At 47.0% G+C, this 16,722-nt stretch overlaps 1 protein-coding gene across 2 annotated transcripts; it reads right to left on the reverse strand.

Annotated features, from left to right (window-relative positions):
• Positions 1-4,631: 4,631 nt before the first annotated feature.
• Positions 4,632-12,391, reverse strand: LOC310683382 (platelet-activating factor receptor-like). Of its 2 annotated transcripts, none has more exons than XM_083453276.1 (2): positions 11,830-12,391; positions 4,632-9,979 (listed from the first exon to the last, which is right to left on the reverse strand). In XM_083453276.1, exon 2 carries the CDS (start codon positions 9,970-9,972, stop codon positions 8,968-8,970), a length of 1,005 nt encoding a protein of 334 aa, XP_083309402.1. In that variant the 5' UTR covers positions 9,973-9,979; positions 11,830-12,391; the 3' UTR covers positions 4,632-8,967. The 2 variants fall into 2 exon arrangements, with proteins under 2 accessions (XP_083309402.1, XP_083309401.1); XM_083453275.1 differs by lacking the exon at positions 11,830-12,391 and adding an exon at positions 11,255-11,568.
• Positions 12,392-16,722: the final 4,331 nt, after the last annotated feature.

A 16,722-nucleotide genomic window follows, 5' to 3' on the forward strand; every position in this document is an offset into this window, starting at 1 on the left:
GTCTTAGAACACAGTGATGAGTCTGTAGGGAAAATAGTTCATTGTCAAGGTCATTTCCAAGAGTTGCATCTAGTGGGGTATATGAAGCGATATTATTTGTGAGTGGGGGAATACCCTACTGCTCCCAACATTCAGTGCATGCAGACCCACCCTTCTACCTTCCTCCCCCCCCCCCCCTTATCCTTTTCATGCCCATTCTGGCCATGTGGAAGCACCCTGAGACGCTCCACCATTAAACCTTCTGACCCACACCAGACATCCCACAAATGTCTGCCTTGCTGTAAGCAAGTAGCCAATCTATCTGTGAGCCTTTCTGAAGACCACAGAGTGATGCCTTATAAAGAAATGCAACACTGCCCTCTGCTGGCAGATAGGTGGAGCTGCTAGCAGAGTCCCTGCCTTCTCTGCCCTAGAGCCTTTCAACCTGTCTGGTTGCTCGGATGCCCCTTCCTTCCTGTCTCCAGTCTCCACTGCTTGCACTCAGTCCTGGGAATGGGATAGTGGTGTGAAGCTGGCATTAGCCTCAGCCAGCAGCTTTCAAGTTTTCTACCTTGAGGGAAGAGCTTCCACATCTTTCTGTTTGCCAAGGCTGAACAAAGGCCACTGAACCCATGCACATTGCAACAGGTCAAAAGTCCCCTTGCTTGGCTTGGACTCGATGGCCCTTGTGGTCTCTTCCAACTCTATGATTCTATGATTCTATGATTCTTCAACATAAGGGCCCCAAATGTTGTCAGGCTACAGCTCCCATCACCCCTAGCCAGTTTAGACAGAGTTCGGACAGAATGGGAGTTGTAGCCCAACAAGTTTTGAGAACCCAAGGTTGAAGAGCGCAGGTCCTCCTCCTATGGGTATATCTGAGTGGGCACCTGTTCCCTCAGTCTTTATTTTCCCACAATGCATAGGAAGTTCTAGCACACTGTGGGTTAACAAAATGGCCGCTACAGAGTTTTTTGTAGCAATGGCCTTTTTTTTCTTTTTTCCACCCACAAGGCAGAATGTCAGGTGCAAGTGGCCCCCTATGGGGCCAGAGCAGGGGACTACTGTCTAGCAGTGGTCCTCTATAGGCACCGCTAATGGGATGGGCCCCAGCATTTACCTGACCATGCCACATGGTGGCGTCAGGCCTTGTGATGATGGTTGGAACTCTTTCAGGAAAACCTGTCCACTGTTCCAAGTCCTCTTATTGAAGAACCTCTGAGAAACCACCCAGCCATCTTTCAGGCTCCCCAAAACACACTTTGAAAACCATTTGGCCTAGAGCCAAAAGGATGCAGTGAGGGTTGGAGGCTGCTATGGAGGCACAGTGGTATTTTGAAAGGCCTCTGACCAGATTCGTAAGAGCCCTATGTGATGCCACTAAGAAGTTCCCCTTTTTGTTTTTCTATTAAAAATATCAAGGGCATTAAAAGCATGACCGCGCCATTCCTATTTTTTTCCCCTGTGCCTTTTAGAGCAATTGTTTTACAACATTTCATCAATACAGGCCAAGGTCACCAGAAAGTCGCTTATCCGTGACTCTCTTTTCATAGAAATCAGTCCAATGTCAGCAAAAGTGAGCTTCAACGATGACAAATTGTTCTTTAAAAAAAACTAACTGTAAGAAGAAGAAGGGTGTTTGATTGTGTACAGCTGCCTTTAGTGGGGATTTGATTCCAGACTTCGTGCCTGGATTTGTGCCTCTTGTCGACCGAGTTGAACCATTGAGGCGTGTCCTGAATCTCTGGGGCACAATTCACAAAAAGAGACACATTCCCTCATTGCCATCTCAAAGCACGTTCATTCAGTCCAGGAGGAAATTTCAACAGAGATTTCTCTCCTGCGCTGTCTGCCCCACCAACACAGTGGAGAGTAAACTAACTCCATTTGCTTTTGAGCATTCCCACCTTCCACACTGAAGCGCTTTTAGAGGTAAAGTACTGTAGTGGGCATTAGTTGCAACTGGCTTTCACCAGAGAGTGCCTGGACAGTGAACAGGTGAGCCTCTTCGGTAGCAGAGTTTCCCATATCAGTCTATCCTTGGCTGTGGCACAGTATGAAGCATTCTTGTGGAAGTGAAAGAAGTAGTTCATTGCATCTTAGCACTAAGCTACAGGGGACTTTTAAAATAAAATAAATAAGTAAATAAAGCCGCAAAGGTAGCACATTCATAAATGCCCAAATAATCTGTGTATCCACATATAGTGTAAAAGGAGTAGACCTGCAAATAAGTTAAGATCTTTCCTCTTCTTTATACCTTTATATCTCCAAAACGTCAAGACTAGGGGGTGCTACCCAATTTGGATGAATGCAAAGCAAAATGCAGGGAGGGGGGCTTGCTCGCATATAAAATGTCTACAAAGAAGGTGCAAGAATTTCAATAAGATGTATGAAATTTCTCAGGGGGAGGGGAGTTCCACACACCTCTAAGTCGCCACCAAATGTCACCCCGAAACTGAATTCGAGGTAGATTTGGGGGGTCCTGCTCAGGCAAAAGCATCTTTAAGAATTTCGAGAGAAACGTTTTAGGAAATCAGCAGAATTACTCTGGGGTGGGTGGGGACAAAAATCACACACATCTGTAGCCAAGACACTGAAGGGCTGGACATATACCTTTTGATATCTCCTCATCACCAAGCCTCCCATCTTTCAGGGCAGCCTACATGTAAGTGCCGCCTCCAGTGGTGAGGGCTGGGAGAAATGGTATGGGTTGAGTCCTTGGTTTTCTGGGTTTGAGCATACGCTGCCAGTGAGTTAAAAATGTCAGGAGGCATTGCTGATGGAGACCCAGCACTTTTGGGTTCCTCTGTGCCCTCCTCCTGGTGATCCCCAAAGTTCTCATCCTTTAGCATCCTTGTGCTCTCTTCCTGCTCACAGTCACATGGTCCACACACACACCCTCCCTTCCCAGCGCACCCACAATGTAGCATGTTCCATGGAGTTGTAGGGGAAGAGTTTGCCCAAACTTCTTCCATCTATGGAGGCAGTTGGGTGCCATATCCAAGTAAAGCAGGGAGCAGGGATTTTTGGCAATCCGGCATCTGGGGGAAGATGAAGCTAAGTGCTACTTTTTGAGGCTTCGAAACCAAGGAGCCCCACCGCCACCCCCGCACTGTGAAAACCTTTTGGAGGCGCCTTTTTAATCTCACCCTCCACTGCTGACTTAGGAGAGGCTCCACCTCATCCGGAAGGAGTCCATGGAAGACGTGCCACGGACCCTGCTCTTCGCCACACTTTCGCAAGCAAGGACAGGCCCAAATCAAGGGCAAGGGACTGTGTGCCACCTGGCATCCTGGGAGCGTGATCCCTGATTGGCTGCCGTGACTGGACTGTATGGAACTTCCTGACTGATAGATGCTGGGAAATCCCACGGGTAAGCAATGTGCTGTCTGGAGCTCCCCAAACCAACCATATTCAGGGCACAAGGTGGAAGTGATATTTCATAATTTCAGTGGCTGCCGTCCATCCCTCACCTGCAAGGTTTTAACGTCACTTCCATACTGAAGGGTTCTGAGTGACCGACAAGCACAACAGCTAAGGCTGGTTGGGATATATAACTGTATAGTATAAAAGTTTAACTTTTAATCACATAACTGTAGCACTAGCAAGAAACCCATAGGGCATATAATCCTTAAGAAATCTACCATCTAGTATCAACCATCATACAAAAAAACCACAAAAAATCATGCTTCTTTCTTTCTGCATAAAATTGCAGTGTTTACTTATCAGAAGGAAGTTGCTGCTGCTGCTGTTTTTAAAAGAGTTTTGATAACGGTTACCAGGCTCATCCCAAACCCTTTGTTTGTTTTATTTTGCATTGGAAAAGACCGAATAACCCAAATTTCTAGCCATTTGTGGATTGGTTGTTTGTTTGTTTTTTAAAAAGAAATAGTCCTTTCTTTTGATAAATAGCCTCTAAAATGACATTTCTGAAAAAGGCTTTCCTAACAGTTATTTTTTAGGCTGCAATTCCCACACCTCTGGGAGTAAGTCCCATTAAACTCAATAGGGCATCCTTCTGATTAGACGTATACAGGACTGCACAGTCCACCCTATTTTCTAAATCAAATCCTGGAGAAGATAAACATTGAAATTATTTGTCTGACAGAACATAGACTTTCCACCCAATAGCCGAAGAGGGCAAGATTGCTCTGTGTGTGTGTGTGTGTGTGTGTGTGTGTGTGTGTTAAGGAAAATGTAAGTTGAGCTGCTAATGTGCATTAGAACCAGTCACTGTGCACATTCACTAGGGTTCATGGAGAATGTGTGCATAACCGTTCCACGAAGAAGGAATTGTGCACATTAACCTGTGTTAATCTCCAACAGGCCTTGGGAATTATGCATATCTTGGCTGAATTTTGTACTATTTAGTTTCCTCCATGGGTGTCTAATGTGCTGCTCTTCCTGGCAACCTCCTTTTCTCATTGGCCTCCTTTTTGTGCATAAATCAGTCTTGGCCAATCTGGTGCCCTCCAGATGTTTTAGACCACAACTCCCATCACCAGTCATGCCAGCTCTGGCTGACAAGAGTTGTGGTCTGACACATTGGGAGGGTACACCCAGTTGCAGCATGCATGGAGAAGTCTAGATCCAACATGTTAATTTTATTAGCCATGACTGTATCAACTATGAAAGTTATCATAAGGTGTTCCCCCCCCCTTGGTTTTTTTTTTTTTTAAGGATTCTATCTATATATCCCAAACAACCTTAGTTATTATGGGCACAACCCACAAAGAATGTCTCTTCCATGAGTCCCTCTGAAATGAATGGGGACTGCACCATCATTTCAGTGCAGGAGGACATCCCAGTGGGATGCGCACCCAAATCTTTTCAACCCCCTGGGCCAAGTCTTGTCCAGTCAGTGGGAAGAATTCCACAACAACCTCATGTCTTAGTAACTTGTTGAAAAATAGGTGGATCTCAGGAGCTTCTCCCAGGAATCGGGGCCTCCACCGTGCTGAGATCTGCCTGTAGCTTAGAGACACGAAGGGATGGCGACCCACCTCCGAAACTTGGTGCCCGGCCTGTCTTCTCAATGCCATGCCAGGGAACCGAGAGGCGGTCTTCTCTCGATCTCAGCCTCTGTCCACATCTTAGTTCTTAGCAATGTGCCTAGAAGCAGAAGGCTTTCCACTCGTTAAGACAAAACAAACTACTGTACAGTGACTGTGACGTGTGGTTCCATTTTTATTGTAATGAAATTTAGCCGTAATGGAAACAATACTGATGATGATTATGATATTATTATTATTACTATTATTAAGAAGAAGAATTAATAAGAAGAATTAAAATAATTACTGTTTGATTACTCCAGGCCCAGAGCATTGCTTGGGAGGCATGCTGAGGGGCCTGGTCAACCTTTGACATCGTGGCTCTCTGGTTTCTTATTTGAATTTTATAGGGACGTAATAAGCTGCCTTATACTGAATCAGACCATGGGTCCATCTAGCTCAGCGTTTGTCTTTGTTGACTGGCTCTCTGGGATTTCAGCCTGGGTTCCCTCCCAGCTCCACCTGGAGATGTCAGCGATTGAACCTGGGGACTCCTGCCTTCAAAGCAGGTGTTTAACCACTGAGCAGTGGCCTTTCTCCTAGGTGGCCTGTCTGCCGCTGGCTTGAGGAAAGATGATTGGCACTGCAGACATTATGGAGAACTGTTCAAAAGGCCAGAGTGAATAAATAAAATCTGGCACTGGAGAAGTCCCATGTTCTTCTATGGGATCAGGGTGGCTCCCATGTCCAACTTTACAGAGGACGGTCCTCCATTGGAAGGGCTGCCAGTCGTCTGTTTGAAACCGTCCTCTGTTTCATTGGTCTTCAGCTGGTGGGACATGGCCTGATCTCAGGTGGGTTGCAGCAGCAGCAGCAGCAGCAAGCAAGCAAATAGACGGTACAGAATTAAGAAACAAGTCCCCAGATGAAGACTACTGCTTTAATGGAAGGGGTGTCCAGTCCAGGAATGATTTAACGATACAAGAACCATAAGGAGGGAGAGCAAGAGAGGCCTCAGAGTTGGCCAGCCACCACCATCAGCATTTGGACAACAGACTGAGCAGGCAGGCACAGAGGACACCTGGTCACAGTCTTCCCTACTATGGAGAGATGAACTGTATTTCTATTTAAATTACAGTAATCATTTCTAAGTTTGCATCTGTACATATAAATTAGCACATGCAAATTTTATGCAAATCTGTATCCTCTTTTGTCCTCTTTCTTTCTTTTTTGGTGATGGATAAATGGCCACTCTAAGGAGTACACACCCACCCACCGACTGTCCCCATTGGTGTGGGAAAGTGTTTATTCACTGGTACGTGTCCCTGGCTGTATCTTGCCCCTGTTTTCATTGATGCTTTTTTTAAAAGGGTGGGGGGGAAGGGAAATGTGCTCATGGTCAGTTTACTGTCACCTCCTGCTTCAGGAGGAGCCAGCACACAACTGTCTGTTGCCAAAAAAAAATTGGATATCTACAGCCAGAGTTGCCAGCTTTTCAACCATTCCCTGGAGCTGTGCCTTCAATAGTAGCAGGAGCTCCAGCAATTACATTTTTTCTCAGTTATGATTACGTTACAGTGGTACTTCAGGTTAAGAACTTAATTTGTTCCAGAGATCTGTTCTTAACCTGAAACTGTTCTTAACCTGAGGTACCACTTTAGCTAATGGGGCCTCCCGCTGCCACCGCGTCACCGCTGTGTGATTTCTGTTCTCATCCTGAAGTAAAATTCTTAACCCAAGTTACGGAGTCTGTAACCTGAAGCGTTTGTAACCTGAAGAGTTGGTAACCTGAGGTACCACTGTATATACTGGTTAATGTCAAAATAGGCTTCTTGGTGTTTTACAAGTACACAAATCAATTCAAACACTGAAATATGAAAACCACTCAAAACCTTGGAATAGAAACCTGTATAGACAGTGTGGCATAGTGGTTACAGTATCAGACTAGGACTTGGCCAACCAGGCTTCAAAAATCCCCACTCAGTCATTGAAGCTCACTGGGTGACTTTTCAGCTCATCACTGTCTCTCAGCCTAACCTACCTCACAGGGTTGTTGTCAAGCATAAAATGGGGAGGGGGAGAATGATGTACGCCACCTTGAGTCCTGGGGGGGCAGGGAATGGCGGGATAGAAATGTAATGATAGATAGATAAATAAAACAGGCAATAAAACGATCTCATTAAAACAACAGAGTAATTAAAAGAGGAGGCTCAGTCAGGAGGAATGTCTGGGTAAAACCTGTGGCAGTGATCTGGTCCGAGATTAAAGGCACAGCAACAAAGGTATGTTTAAAAAGCTGACAACTCCACATACAGCAGGCCAAGACAATGTTTCGGTCCTTTCTACATTTTTAATCTGTGAAGCACCGGCAAGTTTCAGTCTGGCCTTCCTTCAGAGAGTAGGCTAAGCCAAGGCAAGATGCTTGGTGGGTGAGGCACCACTGAAAGCCAGAAAAGCAAGCTGGAGTTCATTTCCAAAAGTCAAAGCAGGTAAGCAAGTTGTGGGGAGGGAAGCAAGAAGCCTACACTGGGGAGGCTGAAGAAACAAGAGAAGCTGACCCAGGCAGAGATGATGCGATGTGCGGGAGGAGAAGCTTCATTGCGCAATGTCTGTGAACAGTAAAAGGACGTTAATGTAAAGGGAGAGGGGGAAGTGGAGGGTGGCCTTCAGGGGTGGAGGACCTCCATTATTAGGCCAAGTCATGGAGGATAAGACTACCAAGGGCTTCTAGTCACAGTGAGTATGTTCTGCCTCCACTCCGCCTCTGAAGGCCAGTTGCTGGAAATACAGGAGGGGAGAGGCTACTTGTGCTCAGGTCCTGCTTGCATGCTTCCCTTTGAGGCATCTGACTGAGAACAGGATGCTGGACTAGATGGGCAATCAGTACAGAGTCCAGCAGGCTTTTCTTATGTTCCTATGTCAGCATCTGGAACACCCTGAAACCATATCCGGCCAACGAAGAGTCGGCACATTTGTCATCATCCCCCTATTTGCCAACTTCTAACCTAAAACAAGGGTTGGGACATTGGTTCCAGCCACCAGATTCTTATCCCCCTCAATCCTCATGGGTCAAATCTGACAGGTGGCTGGGGCCACCCACCTGTCAATCATCTGACATCACAACAACACGTGGTCTGTTTCTGCCTGCATAGTTTCAACGGTGGAGGCAAAGGCACAGGGCTTCCAAAGACCCACAAACAGCACGCTGAAAGCCCCAGCAATCACTGAGGATTGGTGCATGTGGAGGTCAGTGCACAGGGATTTGCAAGTACCACTGATCAGCTGATCATCACTTCCTGCAAAAAAAACACAACCAACCTCAACTGCATCTTTATTTATCCCACACCTCTATGACCAGGTTGGGGAACCTGTGGCCCTCCAGATGTTGTTGCTGGACTACAACTCCCATCATCCCTAACCGTTGACCATTATTGCTGAGGCTGATGAGAATTGGCAGCCAACAACATTTGAAGGTCCAGAGGTTCCCCAGCCCCGATATATGACATCAGGTGGGCATCAGGCAGCTTGGTGGGGCTTGGCCAAAACAGCCTTACAGGCCAAATGGGGAAATCTGATAATGCCTGTTTCAGCCTGCAGGCTGAAGGTTGCATACCACTGAACTAAAATGATGAAGCCATCCAGGAAAATAACCTATTAACTGGAGCTTTACAGCTATGGCCAGGTCATTCACTGTCTGTTCTCATTTCCAGCCATTTCTGTGTGATCCTTTTAAAATTGTGCTTTACCTCTGCACCAGTTGTGGATCACTTGATTTGACCATGGTTGGAAAAACCTGGTTGTATAAGCTCTGCCAACCCAACCCCCTTTCAACCTCATGAATTCCATGTGGATGATAGACAGGAACAGTATGGTTGGTATTTGCAAGCCACAGTCTGGTCAAAAAGAGGTCTGTAGGCAATATCAAATTCAAAAACATCAAGTCCAAATGATGGAAAGGGAGGTTGAGATAGTTCCATCTGAAGGACCTTCACTCCAGCTATGAGGAAGTTAAGGATGATGACCGAATATTGGGTGGAGATCTGTTTTCTGGTGGTGGCGGCGGCACCGCTGAGGGGAGCGGGAGGCAGCGTACGACCTTCCGCACCATCGTCCACAAATCAGTCCGGAAGCGTTTGATGGAGAAGCAATAGATGAGGGGGTCGATGCAGCTGTTGAGGCTCAACAGAGCCACACTCAACATGTGCAGGTTGTCCAAGAAAGACGGAGGGCTGCAGAAGGAACTGGCCATGCGGTCAGCCACCCAGGGAACCAGAGAAAGATGGTAGGGTGCCACACAGACCACAAACACCAGCAGCATGCCCAGGACCATGGCACGTGCCCGCCGGCGGTGCCCACCTTGGCAGGTGCCAGCTGAGGCCGAGAGAGATCTCATGATAGACATGTAGGCCCCTAACACAACCAGGAAGGAGGCTGCAAACAGAACCACCATGGCGCAGGCATAACTCCTCCTCCCCGAGTGTTGTTCAAAGCATTTCATGCTAATCGCTTCCACCTGGTAGGTCTGCTGGGTCAGCAAGGAGGGGACTGCGCAGGCAAAGCACAGCAGCCAGGCCACAGCACAGCCCACTAGTGCCCCCAAGGGCCTGTTCAAAGCCATCTCCAGCTTGGCAACAGTACAGTAGCGGTTCAGGCTGATGAGCGTCATGAAGGCCATAGCACTGTAGGTAGCCAAGTAGTAAGTGGCTCCAGCCAAGCGGCAGAAGGCCTCCGGCAGCTCCCAATGCCCCTCAGCCAGATAGTAAGGGATCCAGAATGGCAGCGTGAGGTTGAAGAAGATGTCCGCCAGTGTCAGGTTGATGAGGTAGATGCGGATAGCCTTCCTCACCCGTCCGCTCTGTAAGAAGACCAGCAAGGCCGCCACGTTGCCCGGGAGTCCCACACACAACACAAGGCAGTAGACAGCCGGCACCAGGATGAACTGCACAGGGTCGTTGAGCCGGCACTGGCCAACCACCAGCCCGGAGGTGGTGGAGTTGTTCATCCCAATGCTGCCAGAAGAAGAGAAAGGAGGGAGTTTCGTCATCAGACCAAAACAAAGCAAAATCAATGAGGAAAGAAGGGGGTAGATAGGGAGATGGAGAAGGTGGCACACCAGTTTGTGGGTGTTTATGGCTGGCGGGTGGGAAACACTTTGCAGATGGATAGTGTGGGTAGATGGCTAGATCAACTGAATGGATGAATAATGGACAGGACACTTTTTTAGTGAATGGTTGAATGATGGACAAAACACTTTCTTAGTGAAAGGACATGGTGGGTTAGTTAGTACATGGATGATCAAGGCAATGGATGGATGGATGGATGGATGGACAGATGGGCACAGACAGAAAAGGGATGAGCAAGATAGGCAAGACTGAAGAAGCCAACACACACACACACACAGAGAGAGAGAGAGAGAGAGAGAGAGAGAGAGAGAGAGAGAGAGAGAGACTGCAATAATCCTCAGAAAGTTTTAAGCACAGGAAAAGCCCACTTGCATTCCAGGAAGTCTGACTCTCTCTTTCCAGCACGCTGCTCTGATGCTTGGAAGTTTCTTCTGGAGGAAAGGGTAGCACAGCTGCAAGGAGATGCCTCCGAGAGCTTCCACCCTTTGGTGGAGACATGGCTCCTGGCTCCAGCCAGCAGCTGCCGGGGCTTAGCGCCGGAAAGTCCCGTGCCTCGCCAGCTCCCAACACAGTTCACCTGTTCTTATCCGAGTCTCACTGCCAAGCCAGAGCACAGCTGAAGCTGCCGGGAGGAGCTAAAACATTTAGCTTAGTGAAATCTCCTCTCCCTCCCGCTCTCTTTTTCTCTCTCTCTCCTCCCCAACTTTGGCAGAGAAAAAGGAAATGCAATCCAAAGCATGGATCGGCTAATCAAAGCAAAAAGTAGTTCAAGGTTTATTTTCCTTGGGTCAGAACAAAGGGGAACTAGGGGCAAAGTGGGAATTGAAATTGTGGATGCCAAATTCAAATATATATATTATTCTTGCAACAAAAATCCAGCTGAAAATTACCCCATCGAGGTTGAAGAAAGGTAGTTGTGGGTTTAATAGTAGCTCAATTATTATTTCACACACACATTCCCACCAATAACATCATCAACTGTTTCTTGTCTGGTGTAGTGGAGAGAAAGTTGATTTGACTTTTAAATAAGGAGGTTAAAAAACACAACAAATACACCTGACACACAGACATTTTAACAGAAAAAATACCTAGTTCTTCATTAGCAAAATGCTTTATACTAAACTGGCCCTACACACAAACATGGATTAGCTAGCATTTTACCAGATAGATTTGGGGTGATTGTTTCTTGCTGCCATACAGTTCTGCAAGGGAAACCACAACAGAATGAAATAATTTGGAACCAGACTGGCGTCTTCTGCTGTTTTGCCTAGTTGCTCAAACCTGAGCACACTCACACTGGAGAAAATCACAGGCATCATTTTTCCAAGATCCCTCTAGCATTCCATATCAAGCCTTCCTGAGTGAACATAACACTAAAACAATAAAATAAAAGCTAAATAAGAAGTAGTCTGAATTGGTCCCAGTTATAGTTGATGGATCTTAGAGGTTGCCAAACCTTTCTCACTGCCCTTGCTCCTGTGCCTTTAGCAACAGTTTGGCATGTAGATCTTGAGCAGGTGGAGGGGTTTCCCCCCCATCCCTCCCCCCCCCCCATGGAGTTACCATGCAATACCACCTGCAACATTTATTTGGGTCAAGCTGCAGAGGAGCCCGGACAATAAAAAATGTTGGGGAATTCAGTGAATCTATTGCACAGAAATGAGCTCCAGGGCAGAGTCGATATCTTTCCAGAGCAGAGATCGGTGCTCCTAAATCAGCTTAGGTTCCATTCTTACCCAGCAAATGCAGTCGAAATCCTGGCGAGCGAAGCACAGTGTGTCTCGATGCAATTCTGCCTTTCTGTCTCTGCTTCCAGCAAGCCAAACTACCCATGCACAAGAAGCCCACTTAAAGCCCAGCTTTCTGCAACATGCTAGCAAACGACTGTCATCATTTTTTGTGGTTATTTATCACAACTGAGTCATTTCGATACCAGCTGGGCAAAACACTGCAGGGATAGAGCAGGCAGGTGGAAACAGTTGTCGATTTACAGTATTCGCAAAAGTTTTGAAAATCCAGCTTTGGCAGCGCAAAAGTAGCTGGGAGGGTTTTTTGTTTTCTTCTGTTGGCTCAACATGTAAAAATGCAGGGTCAGGGGAGCTGGGCTTCAAAGCAAAAAGGGTGTGGGGTCTCATGGGGGGATTCCCATTACAAAGGGTTAATTGATGAGATGGTTGAGATCTTTAAAATGGGACTGAGCACGGGTCTTGAGGAGGGCAGCTTTTCCGGGGGATGAAAGCACAGTTCGAGTTCAAATGGGAGCTACGTTTTGTCTGCCAGAAAGTTATAAACCTCTGCATATGTGCACATGTGGCTTCATCTTGCCGTGGCTGCAGAGGTGTCCTCAAGGCAAGGGACAAAGCATGACAGCTAATGCTAGCTTGGTCCTCTGTGATTTTGTCAAATCCCCTTTTCATTGAATCATAGATTTGTAGACTTGGAAGGGACCCTGGGAATCATCTAGTCAAACCCCAGCAATGCAGGAATATGCAGCTATCCCATACAAGGATCAAACCTGCAACCTTGGCGTTATCAACACCGCGCTGTAACCAACTGAGCTATCCAAGTTGTTGGCCGTCATTTTATCATGTGGGAGTGAATTTCATACTCCGACTCTCTGGCATGGCCCCTGTTCAATGGGTGGGGCTGATTAGAGTTGTAATCCAAAACATCTGGAGGGCACCACATTGGGGAAGGCCAATGCATATGTACCCACAGCAATGGGGTGGAGATAGCATTGTTGGTTTCATTCAAATAATTTAAATAGAAAGAGGATGCTAGGTCACTCTGGACCTGTGGCAAACTTTGGGCTCTCAAATTTCAGCAGCACCCTGTGCAACAGCAACATTCATCACCCCCTCTTGCCTTCCATTATTCTTTCTTGTTGTGGCACCCCCTGCAATGCCCTCTCAGCTCAGCACCCAGTGTAGGACAACCAGTTGCACTTCCTAAATCTGCCTCTGCTCTGGACCATCCAGTATAAGCATCATTCTTGACCATTAGGTGTTCCCAGGCTAAGAGTTTATGGCATTGCCCAGTCATCATTCTTCCCCCCCCCACAAGCTACATATCTTTCCACACTTCAGCCAGTGTGCCCTTTATGTCAATGTTCACTCCCTTTTTGCAGAGCAAAGAGTGGCAGTTCTAATTTTAAAACCAAGCATGGAAGTGCTTAAGAAACCAAGGCTGGTGATGGCTGCTTTAGCATCTGAAATGGCACCTGGGGCTATAAACCTCCCTCCAACTCAATACCTAGACACACAACCAGGCAAATCCTTGCAGCTCCAATAGCCCACTTCACCCCAGTTGGCCCAGCTGAACCTTCCAAAAATCTTTCAGTGCTTTCACCTTGGAAGTGGTGGCTGGTGCCCCATAGGGCAGAAGGCAGGGAGGCCAACAGTAGGTGGCGCCAGAGCCAATGACAGGCAGAGCCAACTACAGTGGTACCTCGGGTTAAGAACTTAATTCATTCCGGAGGTCCATTCTTAACCTGAAACTGTTCTTAACCTGAGACACCACTTTAGCTAATGGGGCCTCCCGCTGCTGCCGCACCATCGCCACACGATTTCTGATCTCATCCTGAAGCAAAGTTCTTAACCTGAGGTACTATTTCTGGGTTAGCAGAGTCTGTAACCTGAAGCGTCTGTAACCCGAGGTACCACTGTAGTTCTAGTTCGCTTCCCATCCTCCTCCCTGCTGAGTTCTACAACAATGAGACTATACACACACATCCTTTTTTTTTGCACGTTCATGATGATTTGTGCTCTTGATGCCATCAGTGAGATCACACATGATCTCACTTTTAGTATTGTTTGTTCCTGCATTGGGGAAGCAATACAGAACAAACTAATGCAGAATAAATCCACCTGATGCATTTTAGTTGCTTCAATAACTTGTTGCAGAATACGCCCAAAATAAAAGAGCAGATTGGCAGGGCCCCAGGAGGAACAAGCTGGTGAGTAGTTTCATCCCTGGAAGTGGCTGTAAGTAGAAGGCAAGCATGTGGGGGCTGGCTGGGGGCAGAGTGAGGTTGGTGGCGCAGCACCCCGTTCACTCTAATGGACCATCCACCATTGCTCCTCGGCACCATCCTGCCGACCCAGGAAAACCTCAAGTCTCAGTCTAGGCATGGACAAGTCTGTTGGTTTTGGTTTCTCTCAGGTTCTTATTTTCCTACTCTTAAATTCAGTTCTCCACATTTCTTCATCAGTTTGGTGAGGTGGGACCTCAAGAAAACTCACCAGCATTTTAGTCTCCATTTCTCCTACCATTCACATTTTTTGCTATGCAATTTTCCTTCTGTGTATGTTATTTCCCCCAATGTATCCATTCTTATGCACAGCAATTGCATTTTTGTACACACTTCTTGGGCTGGAAAACCGCATTGCAAAATTCGGACAAGTGCGCCTTTTGGAGGAAGGTTGCGCTTTGGTTTCAGAAACTGGGAATTAAGTAGATTTGCCTTTCAAGGCCAACTGTATCGAATTTCTCCTGCATCCCCAGAAGGAAGGCAGGTGGGGGCTGCCTGAGGGCAGACTAAGGTTGGTGGGGCAGCACCTCGTTTTCCCTAATGGACCAGCCTCCAGCACATCCTTGGCACCTCCCTGCCAACCCAGGAAACCTCCAAGTCTCTTCCAAATAACCTTCTTACCCTTCCATGGTGGTCTGTATTCCCTGCTCCCACGGTGCGTTCCTCTCAAGAAATCCTGCTGTGTTCTCTCTGATGTGCGAGTCTTGATTTGCCCCCCTCCCCCGTGGCCTCCCTCTATCTTTCTCCCCACACGCACAACCCTCCCTGTCAGAGGTTAATCCTTGCAATTGTGCAGACAGCAGCTGGCCGTGGGGCAGTGCACCTGTGCGTGTATGTAAAGCGGATTTCCCCAAAGGAAACAGGAGTCAGAGTGGCATTGCTAGGGGTGGGGGGACACCAGGAGGCCAATGAGTCCAACCCAGTGTTCATCTACCCCTCACACATCACACACAGTGCAAGAGGAGTAGCAGGGCTGCCAATGTATTGTGCTGCCTGCAGGGCAGATAGTGGCAGCTGGCTCAAGGAAGCGAGCCCAGCCGCAAATAATAATAATAATAATAATAATAATAATAATAATAATTTATTATTTATTATTTATACCCCGCCCATCTGGCTGGGTTTCCCCAGCCACTCTGGGCGGCTTCCAACAAAGTATTAAAATACAGTAGCACATGACCCCCACGAGGCAAAAACATTGATTGTAGCATCCTCAGGGCAGAATGCAGGCCTTTCTCTCACTGTTGTTGATTTTAGGTTTCCCTCTTTTTATTTCTACAAATCTTGAGGTTCTCCCAAACCTACTGATATCTTTCTCTTGTGCCCATGGAGCTGTTTTGGGCTACATAAAAAATGCCACTCACCACCTGAAAATAGAGGAAACAATGTTGCCTTTAAAAAGAATCAGCCACAGTCCTTTAAACCTTTGTGATATTTTTTTTCCTCCCTCTCATTCCCCAAAATGACACACTTTCTGGGGTGGTGCTTGGTTCCCTCCCCACTTCAGCCCCATCCCCCACAATGCATGTTGCACATACACAATTGCTCTTGTCTTGGCAGAACTTGCATTGCGGGATTGTCAGCAGAACAGAGCACAAAGAAACGGGGAGAGGATATGAATCAGCACCGGAAAAAAGGATCTCTGCAAACAAAAGCAGCTAGGTCGCCCACCATATCCTGCAAAGTTTAACAGTACAGTGCCTGGAAAGCTGAATAACCAAAGTGTGGGATCCCAGCAAAGGAAGCTCCTCTTATTTCCATGCATGCACACATATTCATCTGGTGAGCTGAAGTGAGTAGACTTGTCCCTCCCATGTCCCATTTTGGCATTTAGCTTTTCATCCTCCCTCTCTCCTTTCTTCTCATCAAAGGAAAGGCACAAAAAGAGCATCACAGAACTGCAGAATCAGATTAGAAAGGGACCCTGAGGGTCATCTAGTCCAACCCCCCCGTAATTCAGAAATCTCAGCTCAAACATCCATGACAGATGGCCATCCAACCTCTGCTTAAAAACCTGCAAGGAAGGACAGTCCACCACCTTCCAAGGGAGGGCATTTCATTTCTGAATAGTTATTACCATCAGAAAGTCTTTCTGGTGTTTAATCAGAATCGCCTTTCTTCTAACTTGAATCCATTGGTTTTGGTCCTCGTTTGCTCCATCCTCCATGTTGCAGCCCTTTAGATATTTGAAGATAGCTATCACATCTCCTCTCAGTCTCCTCTTTCCCTGGCTGAACATTCCCAACAAACTCAACCGTTCCTCATAAGGCATGGCTTCTAAACCCTTGATCATTTTGGTCAGCCTCCTCTGCACATGTTCTAGCTTGTCAAGATCCTTCTTAAATTGTAGTGCCCAGAACTGGACACAGGACTCCAGGTGTGGTCTTACCAAGGCAGAACAGAGCAGACACTATACTTCTGTTGTTGCAGCCTAGAATACCATTAGGGTATTTTGCTGCTGCATCACACTGTTGGCTCACCTTAAGCTAAGACACCTAGATCCTTTTCATATGTAATACTGGCAAGCCAGGTGTCCCCATCTTATATTTGTGCAACTGGTTCTTCCTGCCTAAGTGTGTAGGCTTACATTTGTCTATATTGA

This window comes from Podarcis tiliguerta (assembly GCF_965153285.1).
Source record: "Podarcis tiliguerta genome assembly, chromosome: 8".
Taxonomy (NCBI): Eukaryota; Metazoa; Chordata; class Lepidosauria; order Squamata; family Lacertidae; genus Podarcis; species Podarcis tiliguerta.